The sequence below is a fragment of the Raphanus sativus genome, chromosome 9 (genome assembly GCF_000801105.2).
Source record: "Raphanus sativus cultivar WK10039 chromosome 9, ASM80110v3, whole genome shotgun sequence".
In the NCBI taxonomy this organism is placed as follows: domain Eukaryota; kingdom Viridiplantae; phylum Streptophyta; class Magnoliopsida; order Brassicales; family Brassicaceae; genus Raphanus; species Raphanus sativus.
In genome coordinates, this window is record NC_079519.1 from 27,881,878 (window position 1) to 27,909,516 (window position 27,639).

Below are 27,639 nucleotides of genomic sequence, written 5' to 3' on the forward strand. Positions count from 1 at the left end.
GTTTTGGTGAAATACTCAAAACAAAACAAATTACTAGATCTTAACCCGCCCAACTGGGCGGGTCTTTACTTTAATGATATATATAAAATTTTGAAAAAACAAAAGGTTAATGTGTACAACTTCTACTATTTTTAGTTTACTGTGATAAACAATATTAAAGGCTGATTCACGCGCATCGTCGTGGATATTGGGATGATATTTGTTTTTAAACTTTGTATTTGTAATTGTATTGTGTAATCACATACTTCCGAAAAATGTTGTTCACAAACCGAAGGGAGCAAAACCGAAGCAGTATATTGAATGTGTTTGTAAAACGAAAAAATGGATAGCTTATTTATACAAAATCATAATGGTTTAAATATTACCATGTGTATTAAATGTGTTTTTAGTTAGTTCAGAATATTTGAGAAATACAAAATTATAAGGATATGAAAAATTTGATTCATTTTTACATCTTAATTATGTTTTAGCAAACAATTTTTTTTTAGTAAAATTTTGTTATGGAATAATAAAAAATAGCAAATTTTTGATACATCGAATTATGTGTGTTTATAGTAAAATTTAATAGTTAACTTTTTTACATTTTAAGTTATGTGTTTTACAAATTTAGTTAAATCCAATAAAAATATGAAGAATAAATAAAAATAAGTAAAATTTCTGGCCCAATTAAAAATGTAATAAACAAAATAGTCCATAAAATAAATGTGGCCCAACTATATACACAGATTTTTTTCCGGGAAAAAAATCTGTTTGATCAAACCTAACCACAATTAACGTGTTGCTCTCTCTCTCTCTCTCTCTCTTTCTTTCTTTTTCGCCGAACGGTCTCTCATCTTCTCACCTAAATCTCATCGAAAAAATCTTCAGTTTATTCTGTTGTGGATACTTTTGTGTTTCTCCAAAAGAGTTTCAAGTTTGTTTTTCAGATGGTTTAAGATAGAAGGTTAGATTTTCATTCTCCTCTGTTCTTCCCAATATCTGACTCTATGCGTTTTAGATCTTTCTGGTTTGTTTCTGTTTCTAACCGAAGTTACTCTCTGTCAATTAACTGTAGATCGGTCATTTTTCCTATATCGACAGCTGAAAAATGACCAAATCAGATTGTATATGTGATAAAGATTAGAAGACTCGGCAGCAAGAAGCAAAGCTTTATCAGAAATTAATGGAATGGCAAGTTGAATATTTCAATTAAGAAAGATTAGAGCAAATTTTCTGATTTATTGTGTTTTTATTTAATAATTTTTGATCTTGATTTTGTTATCTTGATTTTCAATCATTGTCACCGTTTCTGATCTGTAGCTAATATGTGTTATATTGTTTTAGATATCTTTTACATTCTCATGTAAAACAATCTTGCTAACCGTGATTATATTTTTTTTCTATGCTTTGAGTTCATGGACTGGATATAGTTAATGGAGAGCCGATAAGGATACCCAAAAGAAGTATTCTTCGGTGATCGTTTACTGGTGGGTCACAGGGCACAATACATATGCTAAACGTCAGAACAAAGTCAAGGTTAGCAATGTACTGTCTTTCTCTCTCGTCAAATTTTCATGCTTGATATTAGAAAATGATTAGTTCATAAGTAAAGAGTAACTTAGAATCATATAGAATTATAATTGAGATTAAACTCTAAGATATCATTGTTGTTTAGGTTATGGCTGCTCATTGTTTTTGTTATAACCTGCTTAATGGATATATAATTTTTCTTTGCATGATTGTGATTGCTCTAATAGTTTCTAAGTACTATAGCATCATTGAGTAAACGTGTCTTGTGTATGAAAACATGGATTATTGTACAAATCAGAGTAGTTCAGAAAAATGTAAATTTCAATGCTGGTAAAAGAAGAAGTTTATAACAATGCTGCGTGTTGCTGGCTGTAGAATCGACGTTCTTGCTGCGATTAAATCTGCATTGAACAAATTTATACCAGATTAAGTTAAGGTGCATTACACAAATATGTGAAAATCTAATATACATTTTTTTTAAAAATACAATTAAGTAGTTCAGAAGACATACCTCATCACTCCTTCTCTTCAAGATTGTTGAAAATTTCTTTAAAAACAACATTCATGGTTGTCTTCTTAGGCTTACCATCTTTATCCAGAATCAAAATTTTCAACCCTTTCTTCGATGTCACTCTAGAAATTGCCACGTATAGCTGTCCGTGTGAAAACACCGGTCTTGGTAGAAAGATACCAACTTGGGATAATGATTGCCCTTGGCTTTTGTTTATAGTTATAGCAAAAGCCACAGCCAAAGGCAATTGCCTTCTACGCATTTTAAAAGGCAGTCTAGTATCTGATGGTGTTATCAACAATCTGGGAATATATACTGTCTCCCCAACTTTTTCTCCAGTAATGATTCTAGCCTCAACCATAAAATCCATTAGCTGAGTGATCTGCAGCCTTGTTCCATTCATTAATCCTTCTGTAGGAGCAATATTCCTGAGAACCATAACAGGACAACCAACCTTTAGTCTAAGACTATGGTTTGGCAATCCAGACACCTTAATAGTGTTTAGAAAATCAGGACCAAGAGCTTCATCACTAAGTGAAATTTTATCCATTGGATCAATACTATCTGCACTTATGTAGATCTTCTCCTCGCCTGCGATTAGACAATTCATAATTAGCACATAATTCCTGAAAAATTATATAATTTCGAAAAGACAGAGTAAAGGCAGAATCTTACCATCAAGCTTATCTAACATGTATTGATTAATCATGTTCACATCTTCATTAGTAGGACATAGAATAGCTCTCTCTTGGAAGAATTTAGGCTCTTTGTTTTCTTGTAACGAAGCAGTATCACCATACACAGCTTTGCTTATGGCTTCTACAGGATCATCAGAATCGCTAATTAAAAACTCTTCAGGAATATCGATCTCAGCTTCACCATCGTTAGGCTCTGAAATTTACCTTCTCCAACCTTTAATATCCACTCTGAGAATTCCTTAAGTTCCTGTGCCTCTTCGGGTGTCAAATCACCGGACAATAACCTCATGTTCTTCGTGAGTTTAAAGACTTTACAGTACTCCCAAAGATAAGATTTATTCAGCGAGGCCAAAACGATTTCAGCTCTACAAGCTCCATTAATTACAGGTAGAATCTGTCGAAAATCACCTCCAAACACTACAACCTTCCCACAAATGGTTTCTTTCTATGCTTCCCCATAATATCAGACATGCTTCTATCTAGAGCTTCAAAACAATGTTTGCTCATCATAGGTGCCTCATCCCATATAATGAGTGATGCTTCTTTTACCAAATTAGCTTGATCTGATCCAGAAGCCATAGTACACGAAGAAAATTCATCAGGGCTAAGTGGTATGCCAAATCTTGAGTGAGCTGTCCTTCCACCTTGTAATAACAAAGAGGCGATTCCACTTGATGCAACATTAAGAACAATATCTCCTTTACAGCGAATAGCTGCAGATATTAATTTCCAGAGAAATGTTTTCCCGGTACCACCAAATCCGTAAACAAAGAACATACCCCTCGTCCTTCATTAACAGCAGCCAATATTTCATCAAAAATTTTCTTCTGTTCAGCCGTCATCTTCTGAACGTCTCTATCAAGGGTTTCTAGCAGTGCTTGCCGATCATAACTCCGCTCATCTAATATCAGAACATTGGAAGCACTATTGTCTGTAGGAGGAAGTTGTGGCATTGAAGTAAATTTTGATAGAGAAGACCCATTTCGCCTCAAATGCTTCTGAATCTCTTGTAAAGCAAACATCTTTTTCTCCTCATCACTTAACAAAAGATCTTCAAAAAAAAAAAGAATGAAATTAGCACAGAGGGGCAAAATATTAATCTTCAAGTAGAAAAATTGTGATTACGAACTTTGACATAAAACTTCAACAGAAATAGAAATTAGCTCAAAAGAAATAAATAAATTAAAACCTGGTCTGTTGAAAAATATCCGACGATTATGCTCCATATCTTCAGACAAATACTGCCATGTGTTTTCCCAAACGGTTTCTGGCATAGATAAAGTATTACTAAGCAACATCATAACAAACACATGTCGGAGATCATTTCCGGAGCTTTCAAAACTTCTCCTCACTATATCGTTGATGTACTCTTCATCATCATCTAATAACCCACGAGCAAAACATGCATCTCTGTATTCAGGATAGAGAACACCATCAAAGGTTTTAAAGCATTCATAACCGGTAGGCCCTCTGACAACGTTCAACAACACGCGCAAATAATAAGCATCTTCCAAGTGACGGGGAGCATAATTTATCCTACCAATAGCAAATCCTCTTTACGCTTATTGAACTTCTTCTGCTTCTTGTCGTAGGTATAGTAGTTGGGAATTTGGGCATAGAGGAGAGTTCTAGCGAAAGCATCAATTTTACACAGCTCAAACCATGCTAAGAACATAGTATTCTGAATGAGTTTCCGTTTCACTACAGCTTCCATCTTATCTTTTCCTTTGAAAATAACATGCTGTTTACCAGGTAGATGAAAAATAAGCTTCTCAACTGCTGTAGATCGATAGTGAATTGGAAACTCAAAAATTCTCCAACCAGCTTCACATACTGAAACATATCTACAAAAGAAAATACAAATTATTTAAATAACAAAATCCCTGACCAGCAGAGTCATATAAACGAAAATGTGAAATAGAAAGTTAGTAATAGAGATGTACCTGCAGTCGAAGAAGTCTTTAAATTCATTTTTTTTTTCTGCATTTAATCCAGCAGTTTCCATCTGGTTTGTAACTACATGTTCAGGTGGTTCGACAGCCACTGTGACACGATCCTGTCCTTTATTAATGTACTTAAATAAGTACTTAATAGAACCAGCTTGGTTGCACCATTCTACATTGATATGAGCTCGGTAACGAAGAGACAGTTTCTTATTGTAAGGAATTACCCATCGATTGTCACATCTCATCCCATTCTTCATGACAAAATTTTCAGTCTGCTCACGTCTTCTATAAATAGGAAATCCTTCTTTATTAACTGTTGTCTTCGCAGCATATGCTTTGGGATATAACTTTGAACATAGTCCATTCTCCATGCACGGTGAATTCATATTAGCTGCTCCACAAGGACCATGCATCATCATATCCTTAATAACTTCATACAACTCTGGTTCTTCGTCTTTATTAGGGATTTCCGCAGATATTATCTTATCAATGTCATCTGTTGTCGGAAGCTTGCATGCTGGATCCAGGAATAGCAAAATATGTGCATGTGGGAGACCACGCTTCTGAAACTCAATGGTGTACATTGCTGTAACATTAGATATAAAAGATGGGTTAATGTATAAAATAAGAACAGATTATAAAATCAAATGCTAAAGCTGAACGTTTTCAACTTACACGAAGAAACCTTCCCAAGAATTTGTTTTTTTGTTAAATCATCCATCAATGATTCAAGTTTCATTTTGAAGATCCTAGAAACAATGTCTGATCTATCCTCTGCCTTCAATTTTCTTTTCTCTAGAAACCTGGTGATCTCTGGCCATTTTGGATTGCATGTGTAAGTGATGAACAGATCTGGAAATCCAAAATGCTTACAAATAGCCATAGCATCCAAATAATTATTCTTCATATATCGTGGACCACCAGTGAAAGAAGCTGGCAACACAAATTCTGTTCCTTGGTCATGCATATCGATTTTTCCTTTACTCTCTGACTGTTTGATAGAGTCATAACTATCAGATCGCAAAGTAGACTGATTGAACTTGAGATATCGTAGACGGTTAGACTCAATGGTTGTGAAGGCGTCCACCACAAATTGCTGAAACAGTCGCCTACCATACAAGAGAGTGTGTGACTCATTCCTACGTTCTTGACAGCGAAAAGCAAAAAACTGTCTCATACTAATTGTCTGCTTCTTCATCTTCTTAGTAGCTTCTGTTACTCCTTTCTTTATACCAAGCCTAAATCCATCTTCTCCATGTGTAAATAATAGAGGATACTGCAGTGCCAAATAGGAGGGATGTATCTCATTAATTCTCAGAAGTTTTCCACAATGTCTCTGAAGTACTATATCCCTTTTATCCATATCCAGATTAAAATCTCCAGGAACTAAAGCTGCAACTTCAGATGCTTCGGGTGTGTTGTATGTTCTGCCATCCTTTAGACGATCACTAATGATCCTCATATGAAAAGCTTCTTCAGGATTAGTATTAAATCGCTGGCTTGCTGATCTGAAGGTCTTAACATATGGGTTCACTTCATTTAACACCTTCATCAAAACCTCAATGATCTCTTTCCTCAAGTTGTCCTTCTGCTTGCCTTTAAAACTCCTTTTACCTTGGCTGCAGTTAAAAAAAAAACAAAATTTAGGGCGGGATAATTGAATGCAGTTATATCTGGGTAAATTGAGTAATATAACTTACTAAACATAAGATGGATTAGATATCAATATTAGTTCCATTCAATATGAAATTTCTGGATAGAAAACTTATACCTTAAGCATTTGGCTCTGTTCTCAGCTTCATTCTCAGTATCACAGATGTACATTTGGCCAAATTTAGCTTCACTTCCTTTGGGTGGTTGTAAACTACCCATAAGATGGTAATTTTCTCCTTGAAGTTGAAACATCTCTGGCCCTATTCCTTTTCTTAGAGATCTTTCTACTTTCCCACCCAGAGAAGTAAATGAGAAGACCATGTTATAAGCTCTGATATTTTTCTGAAAATGCTTACATTTTTTATCATCTCCTTCAATCAATCGTTTAAGTTCTGTTGGTGGGTCTTTTAATAGAGGCAAAACAACTTGACCTTGACCACAGCAGAGTGAAAAAGAAGGATTATTGCTGTTTTTACGTTTGTTGATCCTCTCGCCATACCACATAATAGCACAACAGTGAGAACACGTATATGATGGATCACCTTCATCTATGTAAGCTGTATATTTTCGGAACAACATAAATTTTAAAAATATTACTGTCATAGATTGAGAAACAGGAAACAATCAAAATTATGTAAGCATAACGTGAATTCTTACCGTAATCGTTTCCACTGGATTTGGTTTTCATCCGCTTAGTTGCACGTGCACTCGTCTTTGCAATAAGCGTCTCCGTTGGAGAGGAAGACTGAGGATATTCAGTTTCCAGCTCAACATCATCAGCAAAATGGTTTTCTTCAGTTTCTGTATCAGAACTCTCCTGGGAACTACAGTCAAACTCTAGAGAATCATCAATTTCTTCAAGTACTCCTGCATATTTTAAAATATTAAAAACAGATGTGCAATACAACAATCAATAGTGAAGCCAAATAGTAAATTAGTAAACCTCTAAAATCGATATCATTGTCGATGTCTGCATCATCATCGTCACTGTCATGATCTTCGCATGTACCATCGACTGTGTTTGATTGCATATTTCCCTTATCTCTTACAAAGATCTGAGATATTTTTGTAATGTCTTTTAACACAGCTGGAGGATTCTTTCTTCGTTTCTTTGAAGTGAGACAACTTCCCTGTTCTGGAGTACAGCTAGCTGCAGTAGATATGAAAAACACAGTTCAAATTGCCAGTAAGTTCCTACTTTTACCTTTGTTTGATGTCTTTATATCATGTAAAAAATCAATTTTTCACTATACATGCCAATTTACCTATATTCCTCTTCTGTTTGCTTGCTGAGGTTTCTGGAGTTGGTGATATTTGTTGTTCGGTAGAGCCAAATAAACCCATAGCTGAACTGGTAAAATTGGCATGTAGGTGTTTTCTACTCCGTTTTGGTGGTTTTTCCCCATGCTCTGTTTTGTCTTCACTGGTGTTTAACTCTCGTGCTATTAATTTGAGAAAAGATTGATAAAACTGAACAATTAGGTGCAGTCATTGAGAGGCCAAAATTCAAAATAGAATATCAATGAAAGTAGTACTGACATGGTAATGCCGTGAGACATGATGTAGGTTCTGGAGTATTCTTAGAAGCATCTGACGTGAAACCCATATCTTTGAAATTGAAACAAATGAAGGTGTTAAAACAAACATAGGAATTTAATCAGAATTGTTCATAATTAATCATTATTAAAGTAGACCATATACCTAGAAATGTCTTGCGTTTGTTTCTTGGTGTTTTTGGAGTGTTTGAGATTGGTTCATCTATAGGACCAATAGATGTAGTAGCAGGACTCTTATAAATCCCTTCGGAAAGCCTTGAAAAAATAGACTGTACTGGTACTGTAAGATTTTCCCTTTGCAGTCTTGGAGTTTGACACCATCTCTGGTCGGATTCATTTCCAGCAGTGGCAATGTTTTCATTTTGATGAGGACTCTCATTCTCTTTGTTTGGTTGACCTTTGCCATGATCACGTTTACGTTTCATTGTGGCCAGTATCAGAAACTTTGAAGCTTTTTCGGCTGTGTATCTAATAAACCTTGACTCTTTACTTGTGTTTATTTCGGTTTGTCAAATCTGGTGTAAAATATATTCTAGGGTGATAGTCTGCAAGTTGCATAATCTTTTCTTGTAAGTGATGATTATATGTAAATAGAAACTAAATATCTACCAAATCAAAATTAAAATCGATATTGGTAAGATTATATTGTAGACTTGATTTTGCGGAGATTTAGTACTTTAATCAATTATTATTACATTGTTTTAGTAAATATATAATTTGATTATTGCTCTTATTTACTTTTATATTAAACGTAAAGTAGAAGACAAATATATGCATCTTCTAAAAGATATTTTCTATGACATCAGGTTAATAGGCGAAGTAGAAGTGAATGAAGTAACTTAGCGAAGCAGAACCAACAATGAAGTTATCTATCTTACAACTCTTTATCTGGTGACGCAGAGCCATAACATGTAAGTTGTCAATTTTATCCTACAAAGATATGCGGTACAATGCAAGCATTAGACTATGTTCAACGTTAAGTTGTATGGTAGAATAGGTCATGGAAGTATATGTTGTAGATCTGCGTAGACTGATAGTTTTTGGTTGTTATAATATAATAATAAACTAACCAACAAAGTAATAAGTATAGAATACATGATATGGAAAGAATTCAAAACAATATAAATAAATACTTAAATTTAATTATAGAATACATGATACTGAAGGAATTCAAAACAATATAAATAAATAATTAAATTTATCATCTTAAATCCAGAACACATCATAAGAATTGAAAAAACAAAAGATAAAAAACAGAAAAAACAGAAACACGAAAACCAATTCAGCAACAAACCAATAACACAATCATTTAGTCTCTAATCAACCTTATTCTTCTCCAACTTCACTGTCTTAGTGCATAGCTTCTTTGAGGTTGAGGTAATGTCCTTCAGCTCAGCATCTTCTTCCTTGCGCTTAACAGTTGGTGTTGTAAATCCTTCAGATGAGCTCTCAGAGTTTGCCTTGAGTTTCTGAACCTAGTGATAAGACAGACATCAGCAAATAAATCTGAGATGAGTATATAAATCGAAATTAACTTAGGAATGAAATCATTAAAGCAAATAATGATCACAAACCTCCCCAGTAGAAAGAGTGGACGAATTTGTCTCTAAGGCAGAAACAGGTTCAGAATGAGACTCGAGTTTAAGAAGATTATCACCAGTCCAAACTTGAGAAACAAAGTAGGTGTTCGATCCTTTATCTAAATTTCCCGAGCTTATAGATACTCCAAAACAAAAAGACTTCCCAACTAATGCTCCGAGGGGCATGGGGATTAGTTCAGGATCTTCTATCTGCAAAATTAGATAATAGTTTGATATAAATATTCATCAAACTAAAACAAAAGGTAAAAATTATGAGAAAATATACTTGCCTCATCAAATGAACCATCCCAAAGCTCAACAGCATCACAACCAACAATGGTACTGGCAACAGTGTCAAGCATCATCAATTTGCACTCTCCACTGTCATCTCTCACATTCAAATGCAATTTGTACCTGATTTGAATTACAAAGCAATTAGTAGAAACCATTATAAAGACATCTCGTGTTTCATAACATAGATGCATTATCACTTACTTTGGTTCAATCTTTTCAGCATGTGAGTGACATTTTTCGCAACGCCATAATGGTTTGTCGTTTTGAGTCAAGTTTCCAATTTGATTGTTACGAATCTTAGTTGCACGTTTGTTGTGTGCAACACATCCAAAGTAGAACCAACCCCAATCTGTGTCAACAGATTCAATTGAACATATGATTTTGCAACTCTGAACCTGCAATACACAACCCACATTTTCAATACAATGCTTGTTAGTCAGATATATAATATGATAATACAACCTCCATTGCATCCAATATCTCAGCGATGGATCTGATTTGAACATCTTCCCAATCCGTTTTTTGGATCTTAGTCACCTTATTCTCACTCTTTTTGTCAACAATAGTAAGAGGAAGATCATTTTGCATAAGTCTGAAAATAGCAAAAATAATATATAAATAACAATGACAATCCAAATATATTATTGTATATTAACAATCTGTTTCAATAACTTACTTTTCTTTAAACTCCATGGCTTCTTTGATGGTTGGGTTGAGAGTTACAATTGAAGCATCAAATGCACTTGTGATTTGTAACTCACCTACAATTACATATTAACATATATTTAATATATTGGCCACGATTTGTACAGTTATGGAACTTATTTTATGTACATGTATATACCGTTGTAGGAGCCGATTTTAGCAAACCTAATCAAACAGATTAGTGTTTGAACAGATCCATCTTCGATAATGGACTCAAATTGTTCAGCAAATTTCCCCCACAAGCAACATGCAACATCACGACCACTGCATAAAACATATTTATAAGTGACATTCAAATCATATTAAACAGTATAATTTGAAGTTCCAGAAATCGTACGAAGCTTACTTTGTGTTACGCAAGCGGAAATTAAGTCTTTTCCTGTCTTGTTGATGTACTTGCACGGTTTGTACTACTCCAAGATCGATGACTTCGCCAAGGATATCTGTACAAAAAAGAAAAATATATTATGTCTAGAACAAAAATGCATCTACAAAGGGATCTAGTAAAGTAACATATAGATATATTTTCACAAGGATAGGATCATACCGATTAAGACATTTACATCTAAAGCATCCGTACCGAAATCTTCATAATTCACCAGAGAAAGACATGGATTGTCGTCCTCAAACACTGACCGAGAGATCAGTGTGTCACTTGTGAAGTTGATTTTGTATGGTAGCGGGGTTGGTCGATATTTTCCACCAGAAGCAGCAACCTTGAAGTGTTCTATGAATCTCCATTCACCAATCGGGAGATTTCGTTTGAGGCGGAACATCAGATTTCTTTTGCAACTTGCGTGAATTTTGCCACCCTAAACACCCATAAAATAACAACAATCAAAATTTAAAGAAGAGATAAATCATATCTTCAAGGTTTAGAAAGATGATGATGACTTACTCTTTCATCAGCAAGAACACATTCTAGAGTTTCCCCTCCAAAATTTGTATTCGATGTCCATGAATGGAGTAGCTTCACGTGCACTCTCCAAGCATCTTTGTGTGGTTTGACATTGTGGACGTAGACATAAGCTTGATTGTTTGCCATTGTTTTGTTTTGTGAACTTTGAATGTATTTGTAGAAAAGAAGCGATAGCCTTGTATATATATATATATATGAGGCGAGCAATACTGTTATAGCAAATGATTTTAATAATATTAAATGTAAAGATATTGTTAGATTTAAATAATAATTGATTTGAGAAAATTTAGGAATAACTATGGAGAATAAACATATCGCAATAACTACTTTATTTAGAATATTCGATTTCGTGGGGGTGAAGATTAAATGTGAAGATATTGGTAGATTTAAACAATAATTGATTTGAGAAAATTTAGGAATAACTATGGAGAATAAACATATCACAATAACTACTTTATTTGGAAGATTCGATTTCGTGGGGGTGAAGCTTGATATCTTCGTTTAAATGATGAGATATACACGCCAAAATTTGGTAAAACTAACTTTCAAATATGTAAATTAGTAATAAATTGGTAGATATCATTGCAGAAGAGAATATTTAGGAATCATTCGAGAAATCTAGTAAATACAATCCTAATTTCGTGTTGATGAAGTAAGAATATTCTTTTCGTAAATGAGAAGATTTGCACGGATATTTGATAAGTACTTTCGTTGTAATGTTATAGGCCCATTCGATTTTAATGTGTAAATAGGCCCTGTCGATTTTAATGTGGATGAAACCAAGATAGATATTGTCATATGCACAGCCCATTTGTAAATTTTCGTATTAGTTAGATATCTCAGTAGGCAAACAGTTTTTTTTTTTCCTATCCCTATAACCAAACAAAACCCTAAGGTACTTCTACTTTAATAAGATAGATGCAAACAAACTATCACAAAATCTAGAAGCTAAGAATATCTGAAAAGAGCCATAAATACAGCATAGAAAGAACTTATAAGCACTCCCAAAATAGAAACCTTGAAAATAGATCCAAATACATTTTTTAACAAAACATAAAACAATGAACGAGCATCTAACTACACACATAATCTTCACCTCAAAATCTTAAGCTAGTACTTTGCATACCCACACTAAATTAGCATATGTGACTTTATCTCCACACATAATCAATCCATATAGCTATATTTCGACACATGATTACTAGGTTCGTTTATCTCACTATATCTATATCACCACATAAAGGTTCTAACTATAGCTGACTATGTCTCCACATAAGGTTAGCCTATATGACTATCTCCACGCAAGGATATATCATATATATACCCCCACGTCAAATTGACCATTATGATTTATGAATATATCTCACGCAATGTTCGCCTATATTTCCACAAAAAGTTAACATATACTACCTCCGTTCGTGGAAATAAGATTTTCTAAACAATTCACACATATTAAAAAAAAATCAATGTTTTCAATTAAACTTATTATTTATATTTATTATACACTTTCCAATAACTATGAATCAATAATATTTAGTCAGTTCAAATGTTTTTAATTAATGTATCTTAAAAGTATCAATAAGTACCTTAAAATATAAAAAATCTATTTTTATAGAACAAAAATAAAATCTATTTTTATGGAACAAAAATAAAATCTAAAAATCTTATTTTCAGGAACAGAAGTAGTATGATTTTTGTCTGAGTATTTTTTTTATAACTGTTGTGTAATCACCACAAAACCTGCATAAGTTTCATTTTTTTACCATTTAAGACGTTCAGGTGGCCAAAACTCGAATCTATGTGACTATGCAGATAACTGTAAACCCTTCATCACAAGAATTAAAAGATTCTGGTTAAATACTTTTTTTTATCAATGTAGTTATATATATATGACTTCTTTTTAAAAATTTGTGGACGTAGTCAGTGGCGGAGCTACGCCCATTTTGGGTGGGACAGTTGCCCTTTATGATTTTTGAAAATTTTCATGTAACTGTGTGCAAATTTTTATAATGCCCTTGATGATGTTCCAAATTATACACTGATATTAAAATTTTGTCCCATGTAAAAGTAACTTCCAGATCTGCCACTGGATGTAGTTGATGTGAATAAATATTAAGCTGCATAAGACTTCCCTTTTTAACGGTCGACAAATAAAAGAAGTTTATATAATAAAAGAATTTAATATGCATGATGATGCATGAACTGGCCATCCGATTTTTTGAAAGAACCGACAAATCTTTAGTGTTTCGTGTCCCATGACACACTTTCCTTTGGACCTTCCTTCGTGATACAAGGTACTACACCTCAGGTCTTCACAAGAAACGTTCACATTATTGTAGTTTATATAATAAAAGAATTTAATATATTATATGTATATTAGTTGAAAGATATACCAAACATAGATCAAACAATGTATTATCTAATAAATTTTATACCACTAAATTTTTTTTTTTTAAACTGATCGGATCAATCGATAAAACATATAAAATACATATACTATAATATATCATATTGATTTTTTGTTGGTTACTTTGGGTAAAATTGTATAACTGAATATAACATATTACATCAAACCGTATTTATAAAATAAAAATAATCGATTCAAACTGACCGGATCAATCGATAAAACAAATAAAATATATATACTATAATATAAAAATATCTTATTGATTTTTTGTTGGTTACTTTGGGTAAAATTGTATAACTATATATAACATATTACATCAAACCAAACCGTATTTAAGAATAAAAATAATCGATTCACACTGTATACAAAAGATATTCGAATAAAAACCAAGTTATAGAAAAATAAATATTTAAACAGGGCCTATATGTCTAATACCAGAATATTCAAAACTGGTAAATTTTCCAAACTGAAACTAGTACTCAAAAAGGAACTATCGGGGTCCAAGGCCAAAGCCGACTACAAAAAAAACACTAAAACATTAAATTTAGTGTAGTTTCATATTTAATAGAACAACAAAATAACACTATTTCACCAAATGTAATTTAGTGTAACATTATTCATCACACTAAATATTTAATATATATATTTTATTATGTTTTATTGAATAATATAGTTCAATTATTATTATTATTAATCATTTTAAATTTGTAACTAAACTTAAGTATAATATATTATTTGTATTTTAATTAGTTTTACATAATTAAAATATTTTTATTCTATTTTCAAGGAAAAAATCACCAAGTAATTATTATTATTGTCTTTATGTTATAAAAAATAAAATATCATAGCAATTTATGTATTTTATTTTATTTTCAAATATAAATCACTAAATAATTATTATCATTTAATTTATCTTTATTATTTATATATATATTATTAAATATTAATTATAATATTTATTTAAGTTATATTTAATCAGTAATAAAAAATTAGTATTAGATTATTGTAAAGTTAGATTTAGTATTACATAAAAAATTTCTTTACCGTTTTTGGTCCGTCACAGTATCACTTTTTGATCCACTGTATAACTTTATAGTAAAAAACATGTTAAAATATTTGTAGCTTTGAATATAGTTCAATTTTCTAAAAGCAAGCTGAATTACGTAAATAATTTTAGGGGGATGTATTCAATTTAGCATTTGATGTGATTTGTTTTTTAATGGAGTTTTAGATGATTTTAATAAGTTGTAGAGATTTAGGTGATTTTTGTTAAACTACTCTAGAATATCACCTAAAACAATGGGATTTGAGTTTTATTTTTTTTAACTAAGAAACTCCACCCAAACACCCTAAAATCACCTCAAAACTTTAAAATCTCACAACTTAAAATATTTTCAATAACAGTGGATTTCAGAGTACTTTACGAAATGTCAAGTTCAATAACAGTGGATTTTAAATGAGTTTTTAAAATTCATGTTTGAATAACAGTGGATTTGTCATTTTAATGCAAATCACCTGAAACTCTCAGTTGAATACACCCCCCTTAGCGAGTAGTGTTAAGTTCTATGAAGGTTAATAAGTTGTTAATGTGTGTCTAACACTTTTTTAGTGTTGACAACACACGAAACTCACACTACACTATTCTGACATAAACACCTGTTTAGACTTCAGATATCAAACCGGTGCTACATAACCTACATAGTACACAAGGGAAGGGGTGTAATACATAACCTCATATTTGAAACATGCATACATTGTTATTAGTGTATTAAATAAGTCAAAAGGAATTAAAAGAACCTTGTCATAAACTACATCAACATAGGAAGACGGTTCTACGAACCTGCATAATTCATCATTATTTATGATGTATTTATATAGTATACGCTTTATTTTAAAATATAGTATACCGATAGTTGAGGCTTTTGAGAAATGTTTTTTTTTTTTGGGTTAAGTGGGAAGAGGACCCCCCAATCCATGTGCAACGGCAATATTCTCGGTTTGAGACCTGTTCAAGTTTCAGAAAAGGTTAAATGCTCCAGTCATTAAGTTCGTGTAATCTCACTATCTCTAAATAAAATAATTATCACTTTAATTAATGTATACTGTATTTCTTAGAAGAGAATCATACGTGGCGAGATATCATTGAAGGAATGACTCAGAATACCGTGGTTGGCCGGCAAGACAAAAGACACGTTATTGTTTCCGTTAGTTTGATGACGAGTAAGATTAACACGTTAAGGGATATGATAAGTTAATTTAAAATTTATTAATGGGAAAATGATAAAATAATAAATATCCGTACACGCTAGTAAGGTAAATGGTAAGGTTAAACGGTGGGTATCAACTCCACGAAAGAAATAAAAGGAAGGTAAAAGTTAATGCTATTAATAAATCTTTTTTTTTGGTTTAAAAGGGAGCAAACGGTGGTGGAGATGTAAGAGTAACGGCGTTAAAGAAGAGAAAAAGGGATCCGGAAAAGGCTAAGGAGCGGGCGTCTATTAAAAGAAACAACGGCTCCTATCTTCCCCTTCCTCTCCTTTGGTAGACAAAAAAAAAAAGTTAATAATCTCCGAAGACCGCTTTCTTTTAAATTGTGTCTATCAATTTTCCTAAACTTCGTTAAGAACGTTTGAAAAAGGAGATTCAATCATGAATTTGTAGGCTTTTGTCCATTGTTTAAGTCTCTGTTATAGGTTTGAGGAGGGTTTGGATCTCACGATTGTATTTACATGGAGGGGTGTCTCTTACTGATGCCCGTTCCGACAGGATCTTTATGTTTATGTTTAGATTAGAGAGAGAGAGCGCTATAGTTTTTGTTTTTTTTTTTGTAATTGAATAGGGAAATGTCTGTTGCTGATGTTGCTGGATTGACCCCAATTCATAGAGGAGAATTAGGGTTTTTGTTTACTCACAACTACTACTACTACACACTCAAATCAGTTTCCGTGCTCCTTCGTCTTCCTTCTTCATCAACCATGCCTATGCTCATCCTCGACGTCAAACTCAAGATCCAGACCGTATGCAACGGTCTCCGCGTGACCAGACAGAAACTCGTTTTCCGTGGCCGAGAGCTCGCGAGAAACGCATCCCTTGCCAAAGACTACGGCGTCACAGATAACAGCCTCTTGCATTTGCTGTTCAAGAAAGTCTGCGATCCTCCTCTCCTCGTCACCGTCGTCACCGCCTCCGGCAAAGTCTTCGACTTTCACGTCGATCGCCGTAGGAACATCGAGTATCTCAAGAAACGGATCTCCAGAGAGGTCAAAGGGTTTAGTGACGTTGATGATCAGGAGATCTTCTTTAGAGGGGAGAAGCTTCGTGACGACAGAGTCATCGACGGGATCTGCAGAGATGGAAGCTCTGTCATCCACTTGCTGCTCAAGAAGACGACAGAGTCGTCTATTGGTAAAGACTTCTTGTTAGAACCTCTGCTTCTCAACCCCAAGTTGCCTCAGGCTATCGAGGAGATGATCGACCGCACGGTCCAAGGGTTAAACAGTGGTAATCCACCAGTGAGATCAGCTGAAGGAACGGGAGGAACGTACTTGATGCAAGACTCTTCGGGTCTCAACTACGTCTCTGTCTTCAAGCCAATGGACGAGGAACCCATGGCTGTGAACAATCCTCAGAAGCTTCCTTTGTCGTCCGACGGTCAGGGACTGAAGAGAGGTACTAGAGTTGGAGAAGGAGCGATCAGGGAAGTTGCGGCTTACTTGTTAGATCATCCTAAAAAAAACGGAGTCATGGGTTTTGCTGGTGTGCCACCGACCGCTATGGTCAGAAGCGTTCACAAAGTTTATAATAACCCAAAGGGTGTCAAAGATGCCAAAGTTGGTTCTTTGCAAATGTTCATGAAGAATGATGGGAGCTGCGAAGACATTGGCCCTGGAGGTTTTCCTGTGGAGGAAGTGCATAAGATAAGCGTCTTTGACATCAGAATGGCGAATGCAGATCGACACGCCGGAAACATATTGACAGCGAAAGGAGAAGACGGCAAAACGGTTCTAATCCCCATTGATCATGGCTATTGCTTGCCAGAGAATGTAAGTTATCTTCTTTATAATCTGATCAACAATCAGCTTCCAAGTATTTATTGAAATGGGTCTTTGTAGTTTGAAGATTGCACATTCGAGTGGCTTTACTGGCCTCAGGCAAAAGTCCCGTTTTCTGAAGACACTGTCAACTACATAAACTCGCTAGACGCTGAACAAGACATTGCGCTTTTGCAACTCAACGGTTGGGACGTCCCTGAAGCTGTCTCACGCGTGCTGCGTATCTCCACCATGCTTCTTAAGAAAGGGGTTGAAAGAAAGCTAACGGCGTATCAAATCGGAAGCATGATGTGCAGAGAAACGGTGAACAAAGACTCTGCGATTGAAGAGATAGTGAGAGATGCTCATAACTCGGTGTTACCTGGTTCGAGTGAGACTACGTTCCTTGAAGCTGTCTCTGTGGCCATGGAACGTCGTCTGGATGAGCTAATTAAGTAAACTTTTCAAAGTACATTGTAAAGTATGTATCTATATGTATGTTTATGGTTGAAATAAACGATGATGGGCTCTTCATTGGATAATTTTTTTCTTCCATGAAAGAAGCCTTTAAGCTTTTGTGTTGGTTAATCCTAAAGCGTAATGAATAAAACCGTTGGGTGTGTTTATTAGTATTGTTCAGTAAAGGATACCAAATTGTTCAAATCAGTCAAATGAAAATGGAATTTAATCATAGTCAAAAGTAGGGATGAGACGGATCTGGATATACAAAAAATTTGGGGTATCTGGATCTAAATTCGTAGGATCCGTGATTTAGGTACTAGATCTGGATTTGGAGTTTCTGGATTTTCGGATTCCGGATATCCATCTATATATCGTATTATCCGCGGATATCCTGATACGTAAAAATAATTAATAAAATAAATATAATAATTTTATAAATGTGAAAAATCTAAAATAATACATAAATTAAATACTTATACAAAATTTATAAATATATATAATATTTAAAAAACTAAAATATACTATTATAAAACTAGTTTTATGAATACATGTTAATATATTAAATAAACTTAAAAAGTTCTAGTATATTTTATAAAACGGATCAATATATTTGGACCTAAAAATTAAGATGTCCGGATCTGGATTCGGGTTTGATGGATTCTTGATTTTATAAAATAAAGCTCTTATTCTCTGTTGAGTCATAGTTCGTGTAAGTCGTGAATGAGTCCCTTGAAAGCTTGATGCAAATAAAGTTTTGTTCTACGCCTCCGAGCTATATATCCGCATTTAATTCTAGTCATTGAATAAATCAAACTTTGATGAATAACTAATTCTTTTTTTAGTTATTCTTTTCCCCACAAACTCAAATCCAAATGTTTTGGATATCTTATTTTTGGAGTGGATTTGGAACAGATCTTAGATCAAATCCGGATATCGGATCGGAAGTCCGAGGCCTAGTCAAAAGACTCCAAACCACCTATTGAAATTGTAGATACATCAATGGGCTATCTTTGTTCTATGGGCCTAGACGAGACCAGGGACCCAGTAACTAGTATTAGGGGTGTCTCTGTCATTTCAATTTAAGGGTAATTAGTTAGTTTTGCAAGCTGGATGCAACTGAACTACTAAAGTAACATAATAATTTCACCGACTGTGCTCATTGATGACAAAGGAAAAACACAAAATTACACAAGTAGTGAACCAGAAAATCTCACTGAAAAATTGATTTTATAGATAGACCATCTCTCACCCACTACAATGTGGAAAGAAAATTACAAACAAGAATTGATGATCATGTGACTTTGGAATCTTTGTAAATCAAAAATTAAAAACATTCTTGATTAATGTAATAAGCGAAATGAAAATATGTAACCGAAGTCTTAAATGTGTGTTGTTTGTTGTCTTTAAAAGATAGTATTAACAAGTCCACAGCTTTTAGTTCAACACTGCCTTAATAATAACAAACCCTCAGGCTCACACTACTCTTCCTCACTATCACTCTCTATCTTCGATTCTTCGTCTCCAAAAAGACTCTCTCCGATCTCGAGCAATGGCCAAGCCTCACGGTGGTCATCGTCGCCCTTCGAACCGTACAAATCTAGCCTCTTGCGCCGTCGCCACCGTCTTCTTGCTATTCCTGCTCGCCGTCTTCCTCATCGTTTACTTCACCGTCTTCAAACCAAAAGACCCCAAGATCTCCGTTAACGCCGTCCAGCTCCCGTCGTTCGCCGTCTCAAACAACACCGCTAACTTCACCTTCTCTCAGTACGTCGCCATCAGAAACCCTAACCGCGCCGCTTTCTCTCACTACGACAGCTCCATTCAGCTCCTCTACTCGGGTAACCGAGTCGGGTTCATGTTTATACCCGCCGGTAAAATCGAGTCTGGGAGGACTCAGTACATGGCCGCCACTTTCACCGTTCAATCTTTCCCCATTTCTCCTTCTCCTTCCTCCTCTGCCATCGCCACCGTCTCTGCTGCCGTGGTTCCGGATTCTCCCGTAATGCCCGGTCCTCCGGATTTCACTGTCACCCCGTCTTCTCCGAGGATACCAGATTCGCCGGATTTTCCCGGAGATCCAGAAACGCCGGAGTTTCCGGGTCCTCCGAGGAAGCCAGGATCTCCGGTTATGCCGAGAATCCAGGTTCGCCGGAGTTTCCGGGAAATCCTCCGATAGATCCAGGCTCTCCGGTTGTTCCAGGGAATCCCGGGTCGGGTTTTCCGAGAAATATGGGTCCGCCGGGTTTTCCAGGAGTCGGAGCACCTCCGGGATTTCCAGGGATCGGTGCTCCGCCGGGATTTCCAGGTACCGGAGCTCCGCCGGGATTTCCGGGAACCGGAGCTCCGCCGGGTACGCCGGTGGGATTCGGGGAGTGACGGGGCCAACAGTGGGAGATGGATATGCGAATCCAGGTTTCGGGTACGCGAGTCGGGTCGGACCAACGATGGAGATAGAGTCGAAGATGGAGTTAGCGGGTCGGGTCAAAGTGCTGAACGTACTTACGCATCACGTGGTTGCTAAATCAGATTGTCGGGTTACCGTCTCTATAGTCGATGGTTCCGTCTTGGGCTTCCATTGCTGATTAATTTCCTTATTGTATTATTTTCTTTATTTCGTTTTTTCTCCTTTTAGTTTCTTTTTTTGTCCCTAATTTGGTTTTTGCTACGTTTGAGAAAACCAATTAGAAATTGTAAAAAACCGTAATTTTCCCATTAAAAAGGAGTAAGTTTATATTCAATGCTCGTAACTCTGAAGATTATTTTCCAAGATGAATATTTGAGAAAAGTGAATTTCACTTTGCATATCTTCGCATCCAAGAGTGTTTATAGTTCATAAAGCAAGAGAATATACCAAAAAAGAAGTAACCAACTTTTGAATTTGTATTGTTCTTTATAAGTATTGAATAGATCTTTTGAATTTGTAATCTCAAGAAGTCAAAGGAAAAAGAAAACAATAAAGAAAAAGTAATTTGAACAGTGAAGTCACATCATTGTAGAGCTCCCACTATCCTTGAGATTTGTGTAATTTGTTTTCAGTATATCTTTAGTACTTTTCTCATAAATTTTCTTCCACAATTCATTCAAAATAAAAAGACAATCTGTGGACTCATTTGGTCACTGTCCTCCTTGTAGACATTTATTGCGCGAAGAAGAAAATGACAAAGTCAAGAGATTCTGTAATACAAAACAGGCGAAACCATAATCGAATAAAAATACTTAATCAAGTTCCTGTCGAATACAAATAATAATCCCATAAATAACATGAAAACAAATAATTTCCTAAGGAAGATGATACAAATCCAATAAATAAAAAAAAGAATCCACTTAAGTTAAGCCTAAGCGTATGAACGTAAATATATAAAAATTACAAGAGAAAGCAAAGCATATATGAATAGACAAGTAAGCAGCTTACTCACTGTGTTTTTGCCTACAAAGCGTAAGAAACCTGAGCATTGAATATGGATCTGAGCGGTGTGTGTAAAATAAATGCCCAAGAAAAAGAATGGAGTGTGAGTTGGATTTAGCATTTTCAGTTAAGCTCTGTCTTCTGTTGAAGGACCGTAACCGAGAGGATTATTGCTTGCCCAGTTCCATTGGTCCCTACACATCTCGTCTATTCCATACTTTGGCCTGTCCAAACAAACATTTTTAGTTTCTTCCGTAACAAGAGGGCTTTGCCCAAAAAAGATTTTAAAACATATTCTCAGGTCGTTTTACTTACTTCCAGTTTAGTTCACGTTCAGCTTTCTCGGTTGATGCGTACACCGTCTCTGCATCACCTGGTCTTCTTCCAACCTTCACCACTGGGATTTTCTGTACCACATGATTTCAGACTATCAAGTCCAAGCGATGTAATAGATCAAAGCACTCTAAAAGTTTTTGTGTGTAGACAGAGAGAGAGAGAGAGAGAGAGAGAGAGAGAGAGAGAGAGAGAGAGAGAGAGAGAGAGGAGACAAGTGATGTTACCATTCCCGAAGCCTTTTCAAATGCATCAACCATCTCCAACACCGTTGTTCCTTTTCCGGTTCCTAGGTTGTATACCTCGCAACCTACCACAAGATCCAAGTCACACCACTGACCATATATATATATATATATAAAGAAGCAGAGATATGTATTGGTCGAAACATTGAGCTACTTTGAAAAACCTTTACCTATTTTAGAATCTTCTAGCTTTTGAAGCGCAGATATATGGCCATCAGCTAGATCAACAACATGAATATAATCTCGTACCTGCAGTAGAAAACCCACGGAGGAATCAAAACTAAGATTATTAGATAACAAAAATATTAGTAAAAGTGAAGTTTACGGTCAATCCTCATGTTACTGCTTACTACTGAATCAAAGACGGCGAAACTAACAAAAAGAAAAGATGATGAAGCTTTAATAGTCTAGTGACGACAATTACACCTAGGATTTAGAGCAACCAGTGTCTTGGATTCTAAATCAGTGGAGAAAAAAATACAAAATTAACATGTTCCATGTGGGAGATCCATAAGGTCTATATATATATAAGAGTGATGCAGGGATTTAAAAGCCTTACACCGGTGCCATCTTTAGTGGTATAGTCGGTTCCATAAATCTTGAGGTTAGGAAGCCTGCCAACAACGACTTGCTGGACATAAGGCATGAGGTTATTAGGAGTGCCACAAGGATCCTCACCAATGCGACCGCTAGGGTGAGCACCGACAGGGTTAAAGTATCTGAGCATAATGATTCTCCATTCCGGATCACCACGTTGTACATCACGACAAATGTCCTCAATGAAGAGCTAAAAGAAAAAAAAATGAAGAGAAATAAATACCAATGAAATATATATCTACAATAAAAAAGAGGCATTGATTTGAAAAGTACCTTAGTTCTAGCATAAGGACTCATTCCGGAGAGAGGGGACTCTTCAGTACAAGGAACCTCCTTTGGCCAGCCGTACACAGTAGCCGATGATGAAAATACAAGCTGATAACAAATAAAGATGATTAACACAAGTCCACACTGCAGAAAAGAACAAAAGAAGGGAGGCATACTTTTTTACAACCGTGTGCGGCCATGACTTCCAAGAGAGTAATAGTGCCAATCAAGTTATTGTTATAATAGAGAAGAGGTTTGGCTACGCTCTCCCCGACTGCTTTCAATCCAGCAAAATGCATCACTGCATCGAACCTACATTACACGCACAATGATGAGTAAGGATGAGTCATCATCGTTCGATGTAGATCAGATCTTAATCCTCCTACATCTGTGATCTCGCAACGAGATTCTCTCTTTCTCAACTTTTCCGATCAAACTAAAGGATCCATAAGATTTGATTGCGTGGAAATGCTTATATAAGAAGAACTCACTTGGATTGGGAGAAAAGCCTCTCAAGCGCGGGTTTATCGCAAAGGTCCACCTGCAGTTGCACAATTTTTTCTCAGATTAACCGATAACACATTTAAATTCAAATCAATTCAAACCGGAATCTAAGCAAATCGAGATATAAAGAAACTCTCTCTCTTCTCTCTCAATTCAATGTCATGATCACTCAAACACAATCATCAAGAGGGAGAAATGGACAAACCTGGTGGAATGTGAGATTATCTGCACGATCTCCGGCGAGCTCCTTGACGCGTTGGATCGAAACGAGGGATGAATTGTCCAGGTTGTCGATTACGACAGCGGTGTATCCCCGGAGGAGAAGCTGAAGCACCGCGTGACTTCCGATGTAACCAGCACCTCCGGTAACCAGAATGTTCTTCACCATCGCTCCAAGAGGCGATGAAGAAAGAGAGAGATGAGAGATGAGAGAGAAAGAGAAAGCAGAGAGAATCAAAAGAGAAGCTTCTTTACAATTAATAACACAAACAAGCTCCCATTTGTTTCTGTATAAGAAGAGGACTTGAGAAGAGATGCCACGTGGCTTTTTCCTTTTCCCTTTTTGTAGGAAACTAATTTGTGCTTAGCAACTAATTAACCGAAGAAAGCCTTGCATAAACATAAGCATAAAAATGTGAACAAAAAAACACAAAAAGAGCACAAGGAAAAAAAAACAATTCGGTGATTATTAAACTATACAGTATATTTATTACATAACACATCTATAATTAGCAAAGAGAAATTAACTTGTAGCGACCGACACAAGAAACTTTTTAACTTTTAGCGATGCTCCAGAAGTTTTGACCTGTATCAACATGTGATGCTCAAACATTAATATTAAACATTTTCTACAAAATATTGTTTTATAGTGAAAATATTCCAATTATTAACATTTCTGTTAATCAAAAGTGTAAATTGCCACAACATTCGTCCACATTTCCATATCATTGACGAATCTACAACATTATTAATCTCATGCCTATGCCGCCGAAAGATGATTACTTTCCATGAGGATGAGGTATGTTGTGATGATTGATGAAATTATCATATGATAATGATGAATGAATTACTCACCGGATACATAGAGGTTTAAGGTTGAGAGCTGAGAAGTCTCTCTGCCTCATCGTTTGCTTCCGCCTGTAATTTCCATTTCTGCATCTCAAACAAAAAAGTATACACCAAAGTTAAGACATTAAACAACCAAGTCAAGTATGCTCTGTTTTGTCCCAAATGGAACTGGAAGATTGCAGTTAATGTGTAATATACTTGATTTGGATGTAAAGTGATACTGGAACTATGTACCCACCTCTTCAAGGTTTTCCAGTTCCATAATCTGCTCTATCTGTTGAGCAATGTTTTCCTGTGAAAAAAATCATGGGAATTTTTACTTCTGATTCTTTCATAATTAACTGATAGAAAGAACTCACAGTATTGTTCACTGCCTCGGCTGCAAGAACATCACTGTCCATTTCCACCTCAATCTCAATCATTGATGATATCTAAACACAAGTCAAATAGAAAATGATAACAATTCTTGTTAATCAACCACAGCATGAACTTACATTCTAAAGATCTACTCTTTCGTTTACTTACTCTAGCATAGCTATCGATCAGCTCAATCCTTCCCTTTATGGAGTTTTCCAGACTTTCTCGTACCTTCTTTACTCTTGCTCTTCGCGTACTAAATTCCAGTATGATAACACATGTTATGCTACTTATTGTCTTTGTTAAACAATTCCCAGATGATGAGTTTAGAATGATCTGAGATGGGCCTTACCGGTAAGCTGGCTCTCCCACGGCTAATATTTTGTTTTCGAGCTGGCACATTCGAGCCAACATCCACACCTAAAATGGACACACACAAGTTTCGTTATGTTTTTTTTTCTAAGTCGCATGCTGTGTGTGTTTCAAAAGGTTGACAAGTCTGTATCATTAACTAAATACCTCTTTCTCAGTTGCTTCTTTTAGATCTCCAATGCGACGCTGGAGCACATCATATTGAGATAAAAGTTGCTGCTTGATACCGACCACATCCACTGTCCTTTCAGGGAGCTGAAACCGTGAAATGGATCATGAAAAATTCATCCCCAAGATGCCAGCACACATGTTCTCTTAATGCAAGTAGCCAACAGATACCTGATTTAGCTGAGGAAGGACAAAGGAATTAAGGGTTGCTCCCACTGCCAGTGACGTAACAGCAGCAACTGAGAGTAACTGAGGCAAACTGGGATCAATAATCCCAGAAGCAGCATCTCCGGTAGCCAAAACAGCAAGGAGAGGAATAAGAAACGAGGGCTGAAAGGATTTATCTCCTTCTTTACTGGGAGGTCTTAGCAAAGGCGATTCTCGCCCGTCCTTGTGCTTTGTGAGGCTCATGGGTTCTCCAGGGTAAAGGTTTGGAGATTTGGGGGTAAACTTGAAAGGTCCCACTTGTCTGTAAACATCTGATGGAGCAGCAGATGCAATTGTCACTCTTTCTCCTTCTTGCGCAGGGAGCTCGGCTGTCTCAGTGGCAAACCTGTGCGTTCGAGCTGTACCTGAAGGAGTTTGTACCTGAAAATCCAATGCAACGGTTACATTACCTGCTGTATCCAATTTTTTTATTCCTTTGAAAAAAAAACTGATGGGGATTTTACCACAATGGAGTGCACAGAAGATGTGATTTTGTTCTTGTTTATCTGGATGAGTCTGAGCCCCTTTTCCCACAGAGGAATGTCTTTGCTGCGTTCGGCAGATTGAGCTCCTTAGAAAAAGTGAATATCTCAGCATCAACACCACACACATTTCAATCTTTTTTCCGGTCAAATTACCTAATCAACTCTCTAAAACCAAAACAAGCCCCAGAGCTATGTAAAAGAAAACAGAAAGATATTGAAAGAGAACTAACCCGAGCTCTTCTGATTCTATGCTGGTTATATCACCAGAGAAAAGCTCGTATTGGTATCGGCATTTAGCACAGGAGACAATCTAGAGAGACATACTCAGAGAAAAGCTGGTATTATTTTCTAAAAAAAAAAAAGATCAGATAGAGATCATGATTACCTGAACTCCATGCTGGGGTTGTGCAACAGCAATGGCAATCAAACAGGTTGGACACCTCACCACTTTACCAAAGGGAACCTAATATCAATACCAATATATATCATGCTTAAAAACATCACCCATGAATGAACCCTAGCCTACCTAATGGAATCATAACTAGTATATTACCTCCTCAGCAGGGGAGATTCCAACACGGCAAATATCTCCGATGATCTTTAGAGAATCAGAAACCCTCAAGGAAGCAGCAAGACCATTGACCAACATCGTGTAGACCTCTACATCAGGCCTTGACCATCTCCATCGATCAACTTCACTCCCACCTACCAAACACACACACAATCACACTCCTAAACTCGCTTACTCAATCAATACAGTCATTCTCTTGCTGAATTTTGGAAAAAAGTGAGATGAGATAACCTAAATCGAAACTCCCTCGCATGGCGTAGAAAATAGACAACGCAAGCTCCACATTGCCGCGGCTCACAGCAGCGGATATTATCGAGCGGCAATCTTCGATTCCAACTACTCCGCCGCGATTTGGTCCGAGCCGATCACCGATCACCTCGAGCGCTTCGTCCGCATCTCCAACGGCGGATATACTGCTCACAAGCTCGTCGTCGAGAAGTGACGACGAGGAAGGCGTTTCCGAAACATCCGCCGAGGCGCCAGCTCTGTATCTGTTTCGATATCCATAGGACGAATGCAGAATCGGTCGTCGATCAGTACCGGCCGGTTTGTTCCCGTGAGTGAAGAGAATAGAGCGAAGGAGAGAATGAGTCTCGTGACGGTTAGGTGTGCGATATATTCCGGATAATACGGAAGAAACTAACTGACTGCTCATTGTTAATGATCGGAAAATTAAAAGGAAGAGAAAGTCACCGGCGGAGGAGCATCGGCGGTTGTTTTCTACACTTGGATGAGGAACGAGAGGCTGAGAAAGAGGGAAGGAGAGAGACCAACGGTCTCATATGACT

General features: G+C 36.0%; 5 protein-coding genes and 2 pseudogenes across 5 annotated transcripts; 1 reads left to right on the top strand and 6 right to left on the bottom strand.

Moving 5' to 3' along the window:
• Window positions 1-2,024: 2,024 nt before the first annotated feature.
• LOC108839107 (uncharacterized) lies at window positions 2,025-6,821 on the bottom strand (annotated as a pseudogene).
• Window positions 6,822-6,865: 44 nt separating this feature from the next.
• LOC108825413 (uncharacterized) lies at window positions 6,866-8,298 on the bottom strand. The gene is made up of 6 exons (XM_056994951.1): window positions 8,019-8,298; window positions 7,857-7,925; window positions 7,583-7,759; window positions 7,261-7,467; window positions 6,940-7,184; window positions 6,866-6,874 (listed from the first exon to the last, which is right to left on the bottom strand). The coding sequence occupies exons 1-6, from the start codon at window positions 8,296-8,298 to the stop codon at window positions 6,866-6,868; spliced, it is 987 nt and encodes a 328-aa protein (XP_056850931.1).
• An 891-nt stretch (window positions 8,299-9,189) lies between these two features.
• LOC130500196 (uncharacterized) lies at window positions 9,190-11,497 on the bottom strand. Its single transcript, XM_056994952.1, has 10 exons — window positions 11,351-11,497; window positions 11,000-11,264; window positions 10,799-10,895; window positions 10,592-10,716; window positions 10,424-10,508; window positions 10,210-10,339; window positions 9,949-10,142; window positions 9,744-9,867; window positions 9,448-9,663; window positions 9,190-9,348 (listed from the first exon to the last, which is right to left on the bottom strand). The coding sequence occupies exons 1-10, from the start codon at window positions 11,495-11,497 to the stop codon at window positions 9,190-9,192; spliced, it is 1,542 nt and encodes a 513-aa protein (XP_056850932.1).
• Window positions 11,498-16,275: 4,778 nt separating this feature from the next.
• On the top strand, window positions 16,276-18,441 carry LOC108824107 (phosphatidylinositol 4-kinase gamma 2). The gene is made up of 2 exons (XM_018597466.2): window positions 16,276-17,821; window positions 17,891-18,441. Exons 1-2 carry the CDS (start codon window positions 16,622-16,624, stop codon window positions 18,266-18,268), a joined length of 1,578 nt encoding a protein of 525 aa, XP_018452968.1. The 5' UTR covers window positions 16,276-16,621; the 3' UTR covers window positions 18,269-18,441.
• A 1,688-nt stretch (window positions 18,442-20,129) lies between these two features.
• Window positions 20,130-20,999, bottom strand: LOC130499842 (uncharacterized; annotated as a pseudogene).
• A 471-nt stretch (window positions 21,000-21,470) lies between these two features.
• LOC108827895 (UDP-glucose 4-epimerase 4) lies at window positions 21,471-24,153 on the bottom strand. The gene is made up of 9 exons (XM_018601408.2): window positions 23,829-24,153; window positions 23,611-23,660; window positions 23,296-23,431; window positions 23,126-23,227; window positions 22,815-23,042; window positions 22,426-22,504; window positions 22,238-22,320; window positions 21,993-22,084; window positions 21,471-21,901 (listed from the first exon to the last, which is right to left on the bottom strand). The coding sequence occupies exons 1-9, from the start codon at window positions 24,009-24,011 to the stop codon at window positions 21,805-21,807; spliced, it is 1,050 nt and encodes a 349-aa protein (XP_018456910.1). The 5' UTR covers window positions 24,012-24,153; the 3' UTR covers window positions 21,471-21,804.
• A 134-nt stretch (window positions 24,154-24,287) lies between these two features.
• On the bottom strand, window positions 24,288-27,625 carry LOC108827892 (uncharacterized). Its single transcript, XM_018601406.2, has 13 exons — window positions 27,083-27,625; window positions 26,834-26,985; window positions 26,666-26,743; window positions 26,511-26,590; window positions 26,260-26,344; window positions 25,760-26,176; window positions 25,568-25,675; window positions 25,401-25,468; window positions 25,217-25,304; window positions 25,051-25,122; window positions 24,930-24,983; window positions 24,698-24,775; window positions 24,288-24,428 (listed from the first exon to the last, which is right to left on the bottom strand). Exons 1-12 carry the CDS (start codon window positions 27,504-27,506, stop codon window positions 24,713-24,715), a joined length of 1,689 nt encoding a protein of 562 aa, XP_018456908.2. The 5' UTR covers window positions 27,507-27,625; the 3' UTR covers window positions 24,288-24,428; window positions 24,698-24,712.
• Window positions 27,626-27,639: the final 14 nt, after the last annotated feature.